The sequence below is a fragment of the Camponotus vicinus genome, unplaced genomic scaffold, assembly GCF_025532165.1.
Source record: "Camponotus vicinus isolate PSW18456_S1 unplaced genomic scaffold, iyCamVici1.0 SCAF_12, whole genome shotgun sequence".
In the NCBI taxonomy this organism is placed as follows: domain Eukaryota; kingdom Metazoa; phylum Arthropoda; class Insecta; order Hymenoptera; family Formicidae; genus Camponotus; species Camponotus vicinus.
In genome coordinates this window covers 2,018,537-2,034,459 of record NW_028141948.1, presented here as the reverse complement: position 1 = coordinate 2,034,459, position 15,923 = coordinate 2,018,537, and the positions used below count along the sequence as shown (strand labels likewise).

At 36.5% G+C, this 15,923-nt stretch overlaps 2 protein-coding genes across 5 annotated transcripts in view; one reads left to right on the top strand and one right to left on the bottom strand.

Annotated features, from left to right (window-relative positions):
- Positions 1-11,660, top strand: part of LOC145962479 (uncharacterized) — a 129,891-nt gene extending 118,231 nt beyond the window's left edge. For all 4 annotated transcript variants that reach the window (XM_083083538.1, XM_083083537.1, XM_083083539.1 and 1 more), the window contains one exon: positions 6,861-11,660. In XM_083083538.1, the coding sequence (XP_082939664.1) occupies positions 6,861-7,154 (294 nt within the window). In that variant the 3' untranslated portion in view covers positions 7,155-11,660. The remainder of the gene's footprint in view (positions 1-6,860) is intronic.
- A 263-nt stretch (positions 11,661-11,923) lies between these two features.
- On the bottom strand, positions 11,924-15,122 carry LOC145962480 (alpha-amylase-like). The gene is made up of 5 exons (XM_083083540.1): positions 14,886-15,122; positions 13,766-14,196; positions 13,195-13,561; positions 12,571-13,059; positions 11,924-12,255 (listed from the first exon to the last, which is right to left on the bottom strand). Exons 1-5 carry the CDS (start codon positions 15,054-15,056, stop codon positions 12,238-12,240), a joined length of 1,476 nt encoding a protein of 491 aa, XP_082939666.1. The 5' UTR covers positions 15,057-15,122; the 3' UTR covers positions 11,924-12,237.
- Positions 15,123-15,923: the final 801 nt, after the last annotated feature.

The following is a 15,923-nucleotide window of genomic DNA, read 5'->3' as shown; positions in this document are numbered from 1 at the left end:
TGGGATCTTTGAGAGAGTCATACCGTTATCATCAAGTGTCAATGTTCCAAGGGCATTGCTTGTGCTCGCGTCGACTTTCCTTAATCGCTTTTTCCAAGTGGGATGGCGCCGCTTCGCGTCGTCCTCGTTATCCCCGCTTCGATTTTCATTGCGGAAACATCGGCGCTCGGTATCGGGGCGAGCTGGCCCCAGGTCGTTTTCTGTTCCAGCTCGTTCCAGCTCGCTCGTTCCGTGGGATTCGCGGGCGACCGGGAGGAGAGAGAGATGGTCCTCGGGGGGAATATAAAGACGAGCGCCGTGGCCGAGCAACGTGGCTTCATTACCGGGAAACCTGTTAGTTATGCTAATATCGACTTACAAACCCTTCATTATCGCTGATGAGCAATTAATACGCCTGCCTGCCCCTTGCCCGGCAATGCTAATGCACTCTGAATGTCTCTCAATTACACGGCGACGTTGTCCGCGTATGAACTTGCCGATCGAGATTGATCAAAGATTTTCTCTTCTTCTTCCTTTTCCCTTATATATGTACAATCTATAGCAAAGTGATACGAGAGATAAGCGCCTGCTAGTTTCCAGACATCGCGCGTTAAGATACTGGCGACAGTAACGAGGAGAAAATTCGCAGGAAACGCAAGGCACCTATATACGAGGTCGCGCAATAAAGTGGGTGCGGTCGGTGTTATTGCACGAGTTCCTCGATCGACGGCAAAACGAAGAAAAGGGCACACTCTGGTAACGAACTCGAGGAAGCAATAAATCAATCTCGTCATACTTTTCAACTAGGTTTGACTAGAGTATGCACTTTTATAATTCGCTCGGCTCATCAGCCGAAAGGGGGACAGCGCGTATCAGGCGAGAAACAAAGAGAAAAATAAGAGAGACGCGCGATCGATGATACTCGCTGGAATCGGAGCGAATGGAAGACGCGATAGGTATACGAATAGACACGTTCGCGAAGACGAGGAAGGAACGAGAAGGAAATTCCGCCGCAGGAGGAACGAGGACGGTTGGAGCAGGGAGTCGCTCGCAATCGGGGGGATGTTGATCTGGTTAGGCCGGTGCCGGCGAACGCGCCGGTTAGGTTGACCGGTCGCCGATCGCCGGTGCCGGCGAGAGAGGCGCGCGACGACCTCGACAAGGCGTGGCGGGTCACCGGTCCTCGTTCGCTCTCGCACAGTGGCGCAGTGTCTGGCGGGTTTCCCTCGGCACGCTTTCGAACGCTTCATCGTTATTAATTGCGCGGAAATTTTGCGAATACCATGAAATTATTTAATCTGAGAACTTGGGAAGATGATGCATTTTATTTCAAAAATATTTTGCTTTATTTCTGCGAGAGATTTTGTTATCGAATATTAAACATATGCGTGAATTAATTATACTAAATATTATATTTTTATAAACAATCTGTCAAAAAAATGTTAATAAAATTTAATATAATCTTTTTGCTCTATTTTAAGAATATAAATTATTTCATTTTTTTTTCATATTTTATTATTTGACAAATATACTGGAATACATAAATTTATTTATTTATTTAAAATTCATAATTTATGTTTGGTATCACATCTGTTATATTATGTTATATATCTGTTATATTTTTGCATATATAATAATATAATAATATAATGATACAATCAATAAAAATACACGGTTATATAACTTTATGTAGATATATGCATATATTATATATTATCTTAATATTTCAATTTTCTTATATCATTACATTTTTCAAATTTATTACAATAGCTGCTCTCAAGTATTGCAATCATATGTAATTTGCAGCTACGTAAACAAATTATATAATTTAGCATCGGCCAAGTGTATTCATAGCGGGGGGTGTATTCATATCCCCGCTTGTTGATCGATTACGACATGTTGGGATCCCTCCCCCTTGCGATCGGTCCAGGCACCTTGTTGGCGGCATCGCCCTTTCTCACGGAACAATTCCGCGCGAGGTCGCGCATGGAACGATGAAACGAAAACACGCGCGTGGAATTTCTAGCCTGCGAGCACGCCAACGCAAATTCTCAACCTCAGGTTCGTCCCCGCGTAGAATTCTGCTCGCTCTCGCGAGCTCCGTGTCCTTCGCGCGCGAACGTTGCTTTTCCATATAAGGGGTACCTCGCGCGAAAGCAACAGCCGGGGGGGTCTCGACCGGGACCGGGTAGCGGCCGACGAAACTTACAGCAGCGTTCTCGCTTTTATTGATTAAATGCTTCATTCAAATGCATGCATTGCACCAACGATGCGTAGGTGAGATATATAAGAGTAACATATAATTGAACGTTAAAAGAATAGCGGGTTAGAGTTGAACAATACAACAGGGTATTATAATTTCCATAGCTTGTGCACACACAACGGAGGCGATGAATAGATTGGAACAATAGCGAGTATCAATCTGACCCTAATTGGTAACTCTTTTTCACTCGTGGAAAGAGCAATATCTCCTGATAAGATCCTAGTTTTGCGGCATAAACACTAATTAGATTAACATTTGAATAAAATAGATATAGTAAGCCGATCATAATTCCTGTCGGATGAAGTAATAATATTCTTGAAAGTACAATTTCATTAGTAATGTGGTTACAATAATTAAGAATGAAAGGCATGACGTAAAAGTTATCCACAGATGCTAGTTGTCCCTGACAGGACAAGCTGTTCTGAAACATCGTTTATATTTAACCCATCATTTCATTGCACGACAGATGTAACAACGATTGAAAGAGTCATAACGACGAAATAGACGCGACTTTTACGGCAAAACTATTGGAAGCTCTTTCTTGTCTTAGATTGATGTTACATGACGCGTAATGATTTAACACGTTGTTGAATAATTAAAAAAAAATGTTTTATGTACCCACCGTTTGCCTTCCACGTAAAAATTGTTTCGCCATCGGTGTAGACAAGTTTTTAATGAAATTGTACCTCTTTCGCAAATATAATAACGCAAAATGTCGAAACAAGTTATTTATGCTTACTCGCGTAATGCGATATTAAATATCGATTTATGCCAACCTAATCGATAAAACGACCGCGTAAAGATAGATGTAAGAATGATAAGTAACACAGATTATCTTATTATTCGATACTCCAATTAATCATAATTCCGCTACCTACTTTTTTTTCGAATGATACGAGGGATCTGTTTTTTTAACATTTAATTGAAAAATAATTAGGGTTATAATTCAAAAGTACTATAATCATTACAACTTATATTATTATCGAGAGTAGTCATCTGTCTCTATAATTACAGAGGCTTGATATCGGGACATTAATTTTTGTATCGACTTGCACACCTGTGCCTCAAAAGCCCGTCGACCAGAAATGAATTCTTCGGACTCGCTGCGCGTAATTTAACGTGACGTGGTTCCGACTGAATGATCTTCTAAAGTTGTAACCGTGGCACCGAGATTCCTCGAGTCGGGCAAGAAAGGAAAGCCGTTATTTTTCGAGGATTCTTTTCCCAGACCACAGTAGAATGCAATCTCTCGCGAATACTCTCGGTAATTTTCTTTATTTTGAGGCTAACATTTGCTTATTATTATTCCATCGATGTGACTTTACAAAGCTTTCTATAGTGCATTCCTTTAATAGTGGAAAGCATAGAATAAATTATTAAGAAAATAAATTACTCCGATTATGAAGAACCCGCAGGCAATTTCTGATAAGAGAGTATGTTTGTAAAAATAAATTTCATTACATTTCAACAAAAGACACGAGGTGCACAATAAATATCGCAAGCCGCAACGTGCATTTATCCACGAACATTTCTATGTTCACCAATTTAAATTCCGCTTAACGCCTCTTGGCCCGGAGGGAGCGCATCTGATAAGCCTACGCGCATAATTTTCAGGCTGGGAAGCCCCTCGCACCTCCGTTTCGCGGGACGCAGTGACGCGCGCATAATTTAATAACACATGCTCCCGAGCCGACGTATCTTCGCGAGAGAGACCTTCTCGTACTCGCGGCACGGACGAGTACACGAGGTGGGCCCCCCCTAACATCGTGTTTGTGGAAGGTATAATTGATGCAGGACCCAGCCGGAGATCGCGTTTGCCCTTAAGAGTTTGGAACTGGGTGGAGAAAATATAGGTTGTCTTCGTTATACCCGGCCTTTTGGTGCGCGGCCTCGGTCGCCCGCGGTGCAACACGAGGATGATATATTCGCTGCAACTGCAGCTGCACCGGGTCGAACGACGTCGAATGGCCGTGCCATGCCGCTTCGTCGGTCGTTTCGTGAGATTTCGAAATTGCTCGCCTCCGTGCCTTTTCGCCGCGCGAAAACAATGAGGCGTGCTCTTCTCGTCAAGCCGTGGGTGGACGCGTTTTTTTAATGCATGCATCCGCGCGCGCTGGACGCGTCGGGTTCATAAGTCATCTTCGCTTCTCGCTTTATCTCCGTTCCCTTGAAAACACGAGGCCAATAGTGTGCTAAACATAATAGAGATCTTTATAATAATATTGATCGTGAACAGAATTCAGCGACTCTAATTATTAATTTTATTAATTTTATAATGCAATTTTTATTATGTCATGGATTAAATAATTGGAGTAATGTTAGAGGAAAAATGTGAAATTATTTTTCATGAATTATTTATAAAAATCTGAGAGATTTTTTCCTACCTTGAACGAAGGTCGTACAAAGTTTGGCGAATTTCTCGCGCGTACGAACGACTTAACTAATTAGCGTTTTACGCGAAGCGACCGTGAAGAGGCAGCTATTCTCGCGCGTGGCTGGCTCGTACCGTTAGAGCTGCGAACGCAAGAGAATTCGAAGCGGTACGGAGCCTATTTACCATAATCAATGACTATGCGTTTTAGCATCGGCGATTATACTAGTCTCATTGTTACCGCGAGATTCTCTCTCTCTCTTGGGCTTGCTTAACAATATATATAGATTCCTGTTACGCGATAAATTGTCTTGATATTTCTTTACGCGATGCATACGTAGATTAGAAGCTACTTGGCGAAACGGTCATTAAGTACACCCGTTAGATTCCAAGTGTTCATAACGCGTATCATTGCCAATTGAATGAGGCGTTGAGCAAAAATAAATTAAGGATACGCGTTATTCATATTGTTAGGGTATTAAAACTCTGCGTTATACAAATTTAATTTATTCAAGACCACACTACGCGCGTGGGGCGAATTAATTTATTTTTATTAAGAAATAAATCCCTCTCATTTATAAGACGCTCGATATCGAGTCGGAATCGATCGTCGGAGCGCTGGAGATCGACAAACGCTGCCCTCGATGACAAATAACCCTCGCACTTACCCTCGGCAAGCCGGCCAATTGAACGCTATCTTTCTGAGAGAGAAGAGGGAGAGAAGGAGACCTGAATGCCCAGCGGCATGAATGCACGGTCTCGATCCTCCACGTCGATCTTGGTCCCCACCTTCGGCGAGGAAGGAGACCGGTCTGCCGTTGCGTGCGCGACTCGCATTACGGCGCTGAATATTTCATTCATAAGCGGGCCGGAGCAATTACCGTATTCCACGAACATGCGGAGTGAACATTGCAGGGACGTTCGCGATCGCGCTTACGTACACGCGTCGCACCCCGCGGTCGTTGCAGCCGCTATTACGGGAGATGCGGCGATCCGAATGGTGAATGAAACGCGCCCGCACCCTCCCCTTGCCTTTCTTCTCTTTGTTTTCTTCACCTCCTTCCGTTTTGCCTTCCCCCTCGCTCGTTCTCTTTCTGCCTTACCGCTCTCCTTTTCTTATTTCTCTCTGCGCTCGTCGTTTCTCGGCAGGTCGATTGACTTTTTGCGTGCCAACAAAGATGACAGCGAGGGGAGAACATCCTGCCGATCGTGTCTCGCGCGAGATAAATTTGTCGGGAATTTTGCGCAACGAAAGCAGCTGCGAGAAGACGATTTCTCGTCTTGGTACGATTCCAGTTCCCAGTCGAAGATCGCGATGATGCCCGATGCTGAAGAAAATCCTCATGTGTACGCGTTGAATATAGTGAACGGAAGAGTAGCGTTAACGAACAAGCGATCCGCAATCTGGGATTTGCATGCCACGAATTCCAGTAATAACCTTACATAATACCATGTTTTATCGTTCATTTAACCGTGATGGAGACACGAGTATGTACATCATTGTTGGAAAAAATGGAAATTTTAATTTATATTCTTATGGTGGAATTGAAGTATTTCTGTCGGAGATAACATGTGCATAAGATTAATATATTAGAAAATAAATCTTCCAACACACATGATTTTCTATTTGGTCAGAGACGAAAATTCATTCCGAGTATTTATTCTCTGGAGAGACATGGAAAAGAGAGAATTCTCAGGAATTTCTTTTGTACCTGAAAAATAGGGGATTCCCGAATTTTATTGCGAGTCAGAAAATTTTTTAAAATTCTCTTTATAATAATTTTGCTCTTGCAAACAGTCGGTAATTCGTCAATAGGTCAAGTTTAAAATATATTATGAATATATATATTTATTTCTGTTTATATTCATTCTTAACAAAATTTGAAATATACCATACATATTCTTTATTGCAATTTTTAGAGAAAATATGCAAATGAAGAAAAATATTTATCTTACAAAAGCTATTCAGTTTTTGCAGTAAATTTCTGCAAATCCTGTATTTGAGTAGTTGTGTGTATTTTTCCTTTATATAAGCGAAAAGCATTAAACAATGCATATAATTAAAAAAACTTGTTTCAGAAAATTGAATCAAAAATTCTCTTTATCTGAAATTTTGAAAAGACCTGGAAAATTAGGGAATTTTCAGGAAATATTTTTAAGAAATTCAAAACATATAGACACCTTGTTCATTCGACATGTCTCTAAAGTATACTGTTAATAACACGCTACCACAATTTCTGCTTGCAGAACTTTCGGGAGCACCGTATAGACGGTGCCGCGCTGCCGCTTCTCTCGGAGAACCACCTGACGGGCACGATAGGCATGAAGCTCGGTCCAGCCTTGAAGCTGCGCATAATGCTGGCCCGAAAGATCGGCGCCTGCACGGTCTGTCTGCATTGCGCCCACTGCCATCAAACACCGCTACCGGCGCTCAGCGCGGCGGGCACGGCCGCGGCGGTGACGCAACAGCAACAGCAACCACAGCAGCAGCAGCAACAGCAACAGACGCCGGGCCGGCGACCCAGCAGCACCGGAAACTGACAAACAATGGCGGAGACTCCCCCACTGGGGTCCGAGACAGTAGCGGTCGTCGTGACGCCATCGTCGCCGTCTCCGGACCTGAATCGGGCCCTCAGGATAGAACGGCGCGTAACCCGTCCGGTACGCAAGCCGGAAGTCGTCTTCAAGAAGCCTATCAAACAGTGACATTAAGGAAGACGATTTCATGTATTAGGGAAAGTGGAGACTCCGCCTGTTGTCAGTAACCAAGAATTCGGAAGGACTCTTAGGTAGGAGAATTCAGACTGGAGTTTAGCTGAGACTAGATAGTAGGAAGTGAGTAAGAAAGAAAGAGAGAGGGAGAGAAAGAGAGAGAGAGAGAGAGCAGAGACTTTGGTTGACATTAACGCATAAAACTAAGTATGAATTGTGACTGCTCAAAAACAGAGATTTTTGAGCGTTCGTTCGAACGTCGAGAGAGAGAGAGAGAGAGAGAGAGAGAGAGAGAGAGAGAGAGAGAGAGAGAGACCTGTAAGAACTGTAGATTAGTAAATTAAAAATTATAACTACGACGACAAATTATAGGACTTGAACAAGGCAAAACGATGGAGGCACGTTATTTAATTGCGTGCAGTGTAAAATTAATCGCACGCGATAAAAGAGTGAGACAAATTCAACTCTTAACATTTTTTTAACATTTTAACTGAATGAATGATGTTTAGATAGCTACATAGAAAAATATTTTTTAAAACTCTATAAATGCGATATAACAAGTGAAAATATTGAGTATTACAATCGCGAGAACAGAAGTTTAATTGAATCACGATCGTATACATATCGTTACAAATGTAGAATACTAGCAAAATAACAACGATTTCTAAAATATATTTGTTGATAAAAATAAAATATGTTTCAAAGGACCTAAGCGGAACGATTCAAAGTTTGAGATTTCATTTTTATTTGCATCTTTAAGACTATATTATTTAAATTCAATAAAAATCATAATTAGTAGATATAATGTATGAACAATAAATTTATAATTTTAACGATTAATTTATTTTTTTCATGTTTGAAAAACAGAAATCATAAAATTAAATTTCACGAATAAAATTATGATACAAATTTTTGGTAGTGTACACAATGTGTGTGGTGTGTTGAGGAATTTACAAAAAGATAATTATAAATCTTATGAAACTTGTTGTGATCTATATATCATGTGGATTTAGTACTTAAATAGTACATTTAAAATGTAAGAAATGTAAGAAAGTTAGAATTACTTGCCGAGCAAGTAATTCACTTTTATATTAGCTTTGCTAAAAGATTGTCTTCCATTGTGACAATCACTATGTGACAAAGATATATCAGAAATGTATTTATTTGAACATTTCTATATTTAAATATTTTATATGAAATGAAAATTTTGCCATCTTAAGGAAGAGAATGCTAAATTATGACAAGACTATTTATCTTATTTCTTTTTCTCTACATTAGGAAATCTTAATACATCCAATTTTTTTATTACGATTAAGTAAAGTCAATTTTTTTGATGATTGTTTTTTCGATAAAATTACAATTTTTTTTTAATCGAATATGTTTTACTTTCTGAAGAAATTAAAAGGTTAATAATAATTGGACGAATAATTTCCGGAGAAAATTTGAAAATGTTATTTTATAGAAGAGCGTTTTAAAGATTGGCGCTATTTTTACATATTCAAAATTTTTTAAATATTTGAAAATATTCAAAAATTATTTCGCATGTAGTTCAAAATATTTAATAGCGAATTCGGCTGAATGCACTAGTACATATTAAAGATTATTATATATAAATTTACAATAACATAATTAAAATAATAAAATACAAATAACAATAATAATAATTCACAGAATTAATTATATTAATTATTTTTATTTGCTATTTATTTGCTTATTGTGCTAGTGTAAATTTGTATACAGCCTTTAAGTTAATTAAACTAATAAAGTATAAATAATAATAATAATTATTATTCGGGGAATTAATTATTTTATTTTATTTTAGTTATTTATATTAATATAATATTTATATTTATATTAGTATATTTGTATACGACAGCTTTTAAATGCACTAGTGCATATTAGTGCATCCGAATTCGTTATGAGAAATTATCTATTTTTTTTTAATTCAAATAAATTTTGATATTTTAATTATCATTAAAGAATGCACTCTCTTTTCCTTAAGTTCTAAATATAAAGTATATAAATAGATACATGATATAAATAAATGAATGTCTAAAGTTTTGTCACATTTATTTCCTCATTAAACATCTTTTTAATATTTATCTAAAACACGCGTTTAAATTTGAATATTAAAAGACGAAAATTGTATTCTTCTTTTTACGATAAATATTTTAAGATTGGATTATATTCATTAAATTGTAATTGATGTGTTTTATTTTTTTCTATCGCAATTATTGGAAGACAAATAAGTAAGCGAAAATCAACGCAAACGAGTGCCTATCTTTGTAAAGTCTTCCAAAATGACGTCGTTGATCATAGCGATCGGATTGATCACCGATACGCATTGGATTCGTGTACTATATTACTCTCGATTGAAATTATATTTCTCGATCGTAATGGCCGAAGTCGTGTCTCCGATGAAACGACAAATCATTGGCTTGATTTCGAAAAGAGAACAAAGAAATAAAGAGAAGAAGAATGCATGAGAAGGAGAAGTACGCATAAACGGTGTACATATATTGGAACGAATGCGTTTACGTGCGAGTGCGGTGTAAGTATATATGTATACATATAAATATAAAGAAGACGATCTATAAAATTAGGGAGAATTACGTGCAATAACAATAAATACGTTTCGACGCGATAACTTTTTAACTACCGTAGGAGATACGTATTTGCTCAAATCGTTGTTTCTTTTATATATTTTAACGAAGTTTTTTTATATATATATGAATGAATTATTATGGTAAAAATCTACTAAATTATATATTTTTGCTAACGCTCTATGTGCAAAAACAAAATCCACGTACGAAAACACACACACACACACACACACAACATATATTGACACATGCAATGTACGAACAAACAACGACAGTTTCACGTGCGATGGACTTGTATAGCTTTTAGGGAATTGTACATTAGCGTCCCACTTTTATTTTGCTCCCCTTTAATCTTCAAGATTCACAACGTAAACGTTTATTTATTTAGCTGTATAGTACTCGTTGCCTTATTGTATTTACATAACGATTATAAGACATAAATGATGTTAGAGGGCGACGTCAAATTGCGCTTACACGTACCATTCGTGAGAGAAAGCGAGCATGAACGAATGAATAAGTTCGTATGAGACGAGCAGTATTTTTTAGAATTATCCACACATTTATTGCAGACTATATAAACGTATGTACACACATATACACACACATACATGCAGACACATACATATTATATACATATATATGTACACACACCTAAAACGGTGTTTTTCTATACATGCATCCGCGCTCCCGAGTTTGTGTTTAGTCGAAAAAAAAATATAAAGAAATGAAAAAAAGAAATCACACAGCATTTCAAGAAATTCGATCGATCTACATTTTATTCGGAAATGTTCGGACGTGGCACTCGCGGTGAGAGAAGGAAATTTCATCGTATTTCCTGCGGCTGATTACATAAGTCTGTTACTACTCGGAACACAAAATTACCAATGGTAATTAGACGTTGTAATCATATATCATATTTATCACATATGATATTACACTCGCTCTTGCCGTATACAGAAAAATAATTGATTAAAGTTTGTTTACATGCTTATTATTTATAATTAATCATATGATATCTTTCAGCATACATATATACATATGATAATGCGATTAGAGAAACTTTTCCTTCCGTTTGTTTAACAAATGCGACACTCATTGACTTAAAATAATATCCCATATCGGACAAGCGAAATATTTTTGATTACATTTAACGAACTCGGGCGCGCTAATCGAGTTTAGCGGCTTTTACTTAAACGAGAAATCACTGTACATAACGCTTAAGCATTTATTTATGTCGTGCTTTTATAAATGCCCCGTAGTATTTTATTTAGTGTATTAGTCGCGAGGTTCACAACGCTATTTAATGCGTATTACGAGCGTTACGCATTAATTATTTCGTACAATATACTCGTCTGTCGAGAGGAAATGATAAGTCGAGCAGGAAGAATTATGGCGGTAAACGATGACAGATTCTTTCTCAGCGAAGGATAATTTAATCTTATACGGATTAATAGCTAGAGTGAGATGGTAAAATCGGCGATAAGGCAATTTTGTGATATTTCAAGATTTTTTATCCATCCTTTGGCGTACTTCCTTAAAATCGATCGATTTTACGTTATGTATCCAGCCCATCTCACCCGATCTCCCTTCGACTCTTTTTATTTTTCCATCGCGAGTCTGTCGTGTATTATCTTACGATTAACTGTCATATCATGTATAGTAGAAATTAATGGTGAAAAGAGGAAAAATACAGTACATTGTTTCTGTTAAAATAAACTTTGTTGAAAAATAACACGTGTGTATTTTTTACAAATCAAATTTTTACATTTTTATAAATATTATTTGTAGGAGGTACAAATATTACATACATATGCAACTTTTACTTGGAATAGCAAATGAGTCAGCCGACGTGACGACGCATACATGGATATATTATTGAATTTGATAAAGCAGTAAACAGAAAATGATAGCGACGTATTTTTTAGACTCAAACGATATATAAAGTAGGTTGAATAAAAATTAAATTAACCAGAGTATTAATCACAACACATTCCATTGATAAGTCACGATATATATATTTTATTGATAATAAACATACAATCTTTCAATTCCCACATTTTTTTATGTATGAATTAATATTATTTATATATTTTATATATATATATATATATTTTATATATATATATATATTTTATTTATGTATATATATAAACTATGTCTAATTTTTTTATAGTCAGTTTATATAAATTATATGCTGTATACATATATACATATGTATAAAATAAGTAGAGTAGAGTAGAGTAGAGTACAATATCAAAGTAATATTTTTGTAATATCTTGATTTTTGTTTTGCTCGTATAATCAGATCTTCATTGTCTTACTCTGGACTGCAAAAAGAAATTGATTATTAAAAACTGTTATAATTAAGCTATTTTCTATACACATGATAACTGTTATTTTGCAAGAAATCTTGCTGCAGATATTATTAGTATCGAGAATATATTATTCAAAACAAATTCTAAATAAGACAGATACTAGCAGTGTTTTCAAAAAAGCAAACTATATATATAAGATTAGTATCAAGTTATTAAGTAATATACGTATAACGTTATCACGTCAGTACAAGTCTAATATAAGTACTGGTAAATGCAATGAAATATTGCATTTGAAAGAATTAAACGACAAACGAAAGGCATATTTACCTCTTTATGAAGGGCGAGTACGCCGTCTTCCTCCCATGTCAAAATTTGTATGTAAGCTCTGTTATCTACACCCACTTCCACGACCTTACCGGTACACTTGTTGTTCTCCAAGCTTCCAGAAATGACGTCGCAGTAAGTACCAGGTGGCAAACAGGTAAAGAGAATCTGCTTCAAGTCAAAGTGGTCACCATTGATCGCGATAAATCCCTCATTTCCGCGACAAAAGGCAATTTGGTTCTGGCCATTGTCCCACCAATTGTTGATACCGGTTTTATTCACGGTATTTCGGAAGCGCACCATATTGTAAATTTGACGCCACCGATGCTCGCAAATCCAGCCGTTACCACAGGTATTATCAGGATTAATGATTGGAGACAGGATGTTTCCGGCGGAGTCGTGGGGCGGACCTTGGTTAAAATCGTGAAAATCGAAGGAGCTCATAATACGCGGGTGCCCATAAGGATGCGCCAGCATGAAAGCGACAGCCATCTGTAATAATACGCGAGCGCTTATTGTTATATTTGCATAAGATTATAAAAAGTTGAACTTTACTATTCATTTTTATTTTTAATTTATTCTCTATTATTTAATTTTATTGTTAATTTTCTTGAAAATTATACTAGCCTTGTACAACTTTGATGATTTGTAGGTGAGTATGTTGGGATTGCTCCGTTGAGTATCGTGGTTATCAATAAATACCAGGGCATCTTGCGATGGTAACAGTCCCCAAGCTTCTCCCCAGTTGACGAACCATTTCAATAGATTGTTTCCTCTCAAGGCGTTGCTGATTTCCGTGCCATATCGGAATTCCGTCACCGTGCCAAAACCGACGTATTCATACTTGCTGACTGCTTCACCGCCGTAATCGATCACCTCTTGAAATATGAAGGCTCGCGCATCCTTGTCAAAATGATGATCGGTATTGAGATTTTTCAGCCGAGAAAAGATGATTTTTAGATCATTCGGCCACATGTGTTTAGCCGCGTCTACTCTGAAATCCAAAAATTAATAGGATATTTTTTATATTTGATTTCGTACACACATCTCGATAACTTAAAAATGTTAGTTATTGAGATAATGATAAAGATATTTTTAAGAAATCCAATTTTCGATGAAAATTTCGCAGAATCTCGCGAAGATTTAATCAGAAAATATCGCAATAAGGTCATGTAGGTTGCAAAAAGATTCTGCGTACCGAAAACCGGCGACACCAGCATCAATGGCCTCGTTCAAGAAATTGACGATCTTTTCTCTGACATATTCTTCCGTTTGGTTAAGATCATGCAGACCGGATAATTCGCAGTCGCGCACGTTCGTCGCATTCTGGTAATTGTTAATGTCGCATGGTGTATGAAAATCGCTTCGATTGTATGGTACTGCCGGATAATTGAAATTGAATGTATTCGCTGTCGAACCATCGGTACCCAGTGCGCCTACACTATCGCCGGTCATGTGGTTGAATACCACGTCGACGTAAATTCTCACATTGGCATTGTTACATCTGCGAACCATATCTTTGAATTGCTCGGGCGTACCCGATCTCGTTTGCCAGATGTAAGAAATGGGCTGATAACGCTCCCACCATGGCCGGTTGTCTACAATGACGTTTGCTTGTATCGGAGAAACCTGTATTAATTCATAGGAATTATTATTCATTCAATTGCATTGCGAAAATCAACGTATCGCTCTCTTCTTTCTATACCTATGCAAGAAATTTATTTCCTACTCTCTAAAAGTGAATCAGTGTATTATCACTGATTTACAGTGCTGTACTTATAACTGCTCGTAATCAGTTTACTATTTACTATTTTACTATTTTGAAAGTAGTTTTCACTAGAATGAATCAGTATATTATCACTGAAAAACAGTAAATAGTCACTGATTACAAGCAGTTATAAGTAGAGCACTGTAAATCAGTGATAATACACTGATTCACTTTTAGAGAGTAGAGTAATATATTAGAAGAATAAATCTATAAGAATAATTAATAAATTATTCATAAAAATAATTAACAGAAATAATAATTAATAAATTATTCATAAAAATAATTAACAGAAATAATAATTAATAAATTATTCATAAAAATAATTAACAGAAATAATAATTAATAAATTATTCATAAAAACAATTAATAGAAATAATTCAACGTTTCTTTCAATTTGTAATAATTTCTTCGATAATGCGTTTAATATGTTTTTTGAATTTTTGAATTTTTTGAAATGAAAAAGGTAAAACTTTTCATTCCATATCGTAAGCTCTCTAGAATTTTCCTGCGATCGTTATCTATTTCTGACTCTTCTCCTCTTATTGCTTACCTGCACGCCGCCAAACCCTAAAGGGCCCAAGAAATGTTCACACTCCGCCGCAATATCTGACCATTTCCATTCAAAGAGATGTACGATTCCATCGTGGCCGGGTGCATAATGCGGCTCTTGCTGAGCGAGCACCGCCGATAGTATTGTTAACGCGTACACGAGGATATGCATTATGCACAGTAATGTCGCGAACTATCAGTCACCGAGATATATAACCGTACCGATCGGCTTGTTCGAAGGTTAACATTGTTTTGTTATGCCGATCGCACGTGATGTTTTCGGGAACTCCTTGTATTGCGCCATCTTGCTGATAAAACATGTTTATCTCACGAATCGATAAGTCGCAAGCTGTCTAATTAATTTACAATGGTCTACTTATGCAAGTTATATAATTAATTATGAGCTAATCAATCGATAAAATTTAAACAGTCAAATTGCAGCTGTAATAACATATGCGTCAACATGCGTTATCTAACTGTTGCTATCTCGAAATAATTCGCAAAAAGTGCGAATTTAGTTTAGAGGAATTCCACTTAAATTTTACTAGAACCCCAATATTATTTGAGTAAATATACAGTTAAAATTATATAATTATATAAAACTTGATTTTTTTATTATACAAAAATTACTAAATTTCTCTTATTAAATTAATAATAAAAAAAATTAAAATGTAATCATAAAACATTGTCATTTGTTAAAAAAAAAAACCACATTGCGCGATAACTTTAAAATAAAGAAAAACTGAGAGAGAGAAAGGATGAATGCAAATATAAAGTAATTCTTTGTATTATTTAGTACGATAATAATGATAATAGATAAAAGATAATAATTTTGTATTATATATTACAAAATATTTGTCTTTTGGGATTTACATATCGCTTTAAGTGATACGATATGCTTTGACACGATAATACGAAAATTATCATAAATTTATCTCGTCTTTGATAAATGCATTTGTCCCATTTTTCATGTATAACATAATATTATATATAAGATAAACATTTGAAATGAAAATAGTGATTATATTGCAATTTCAAA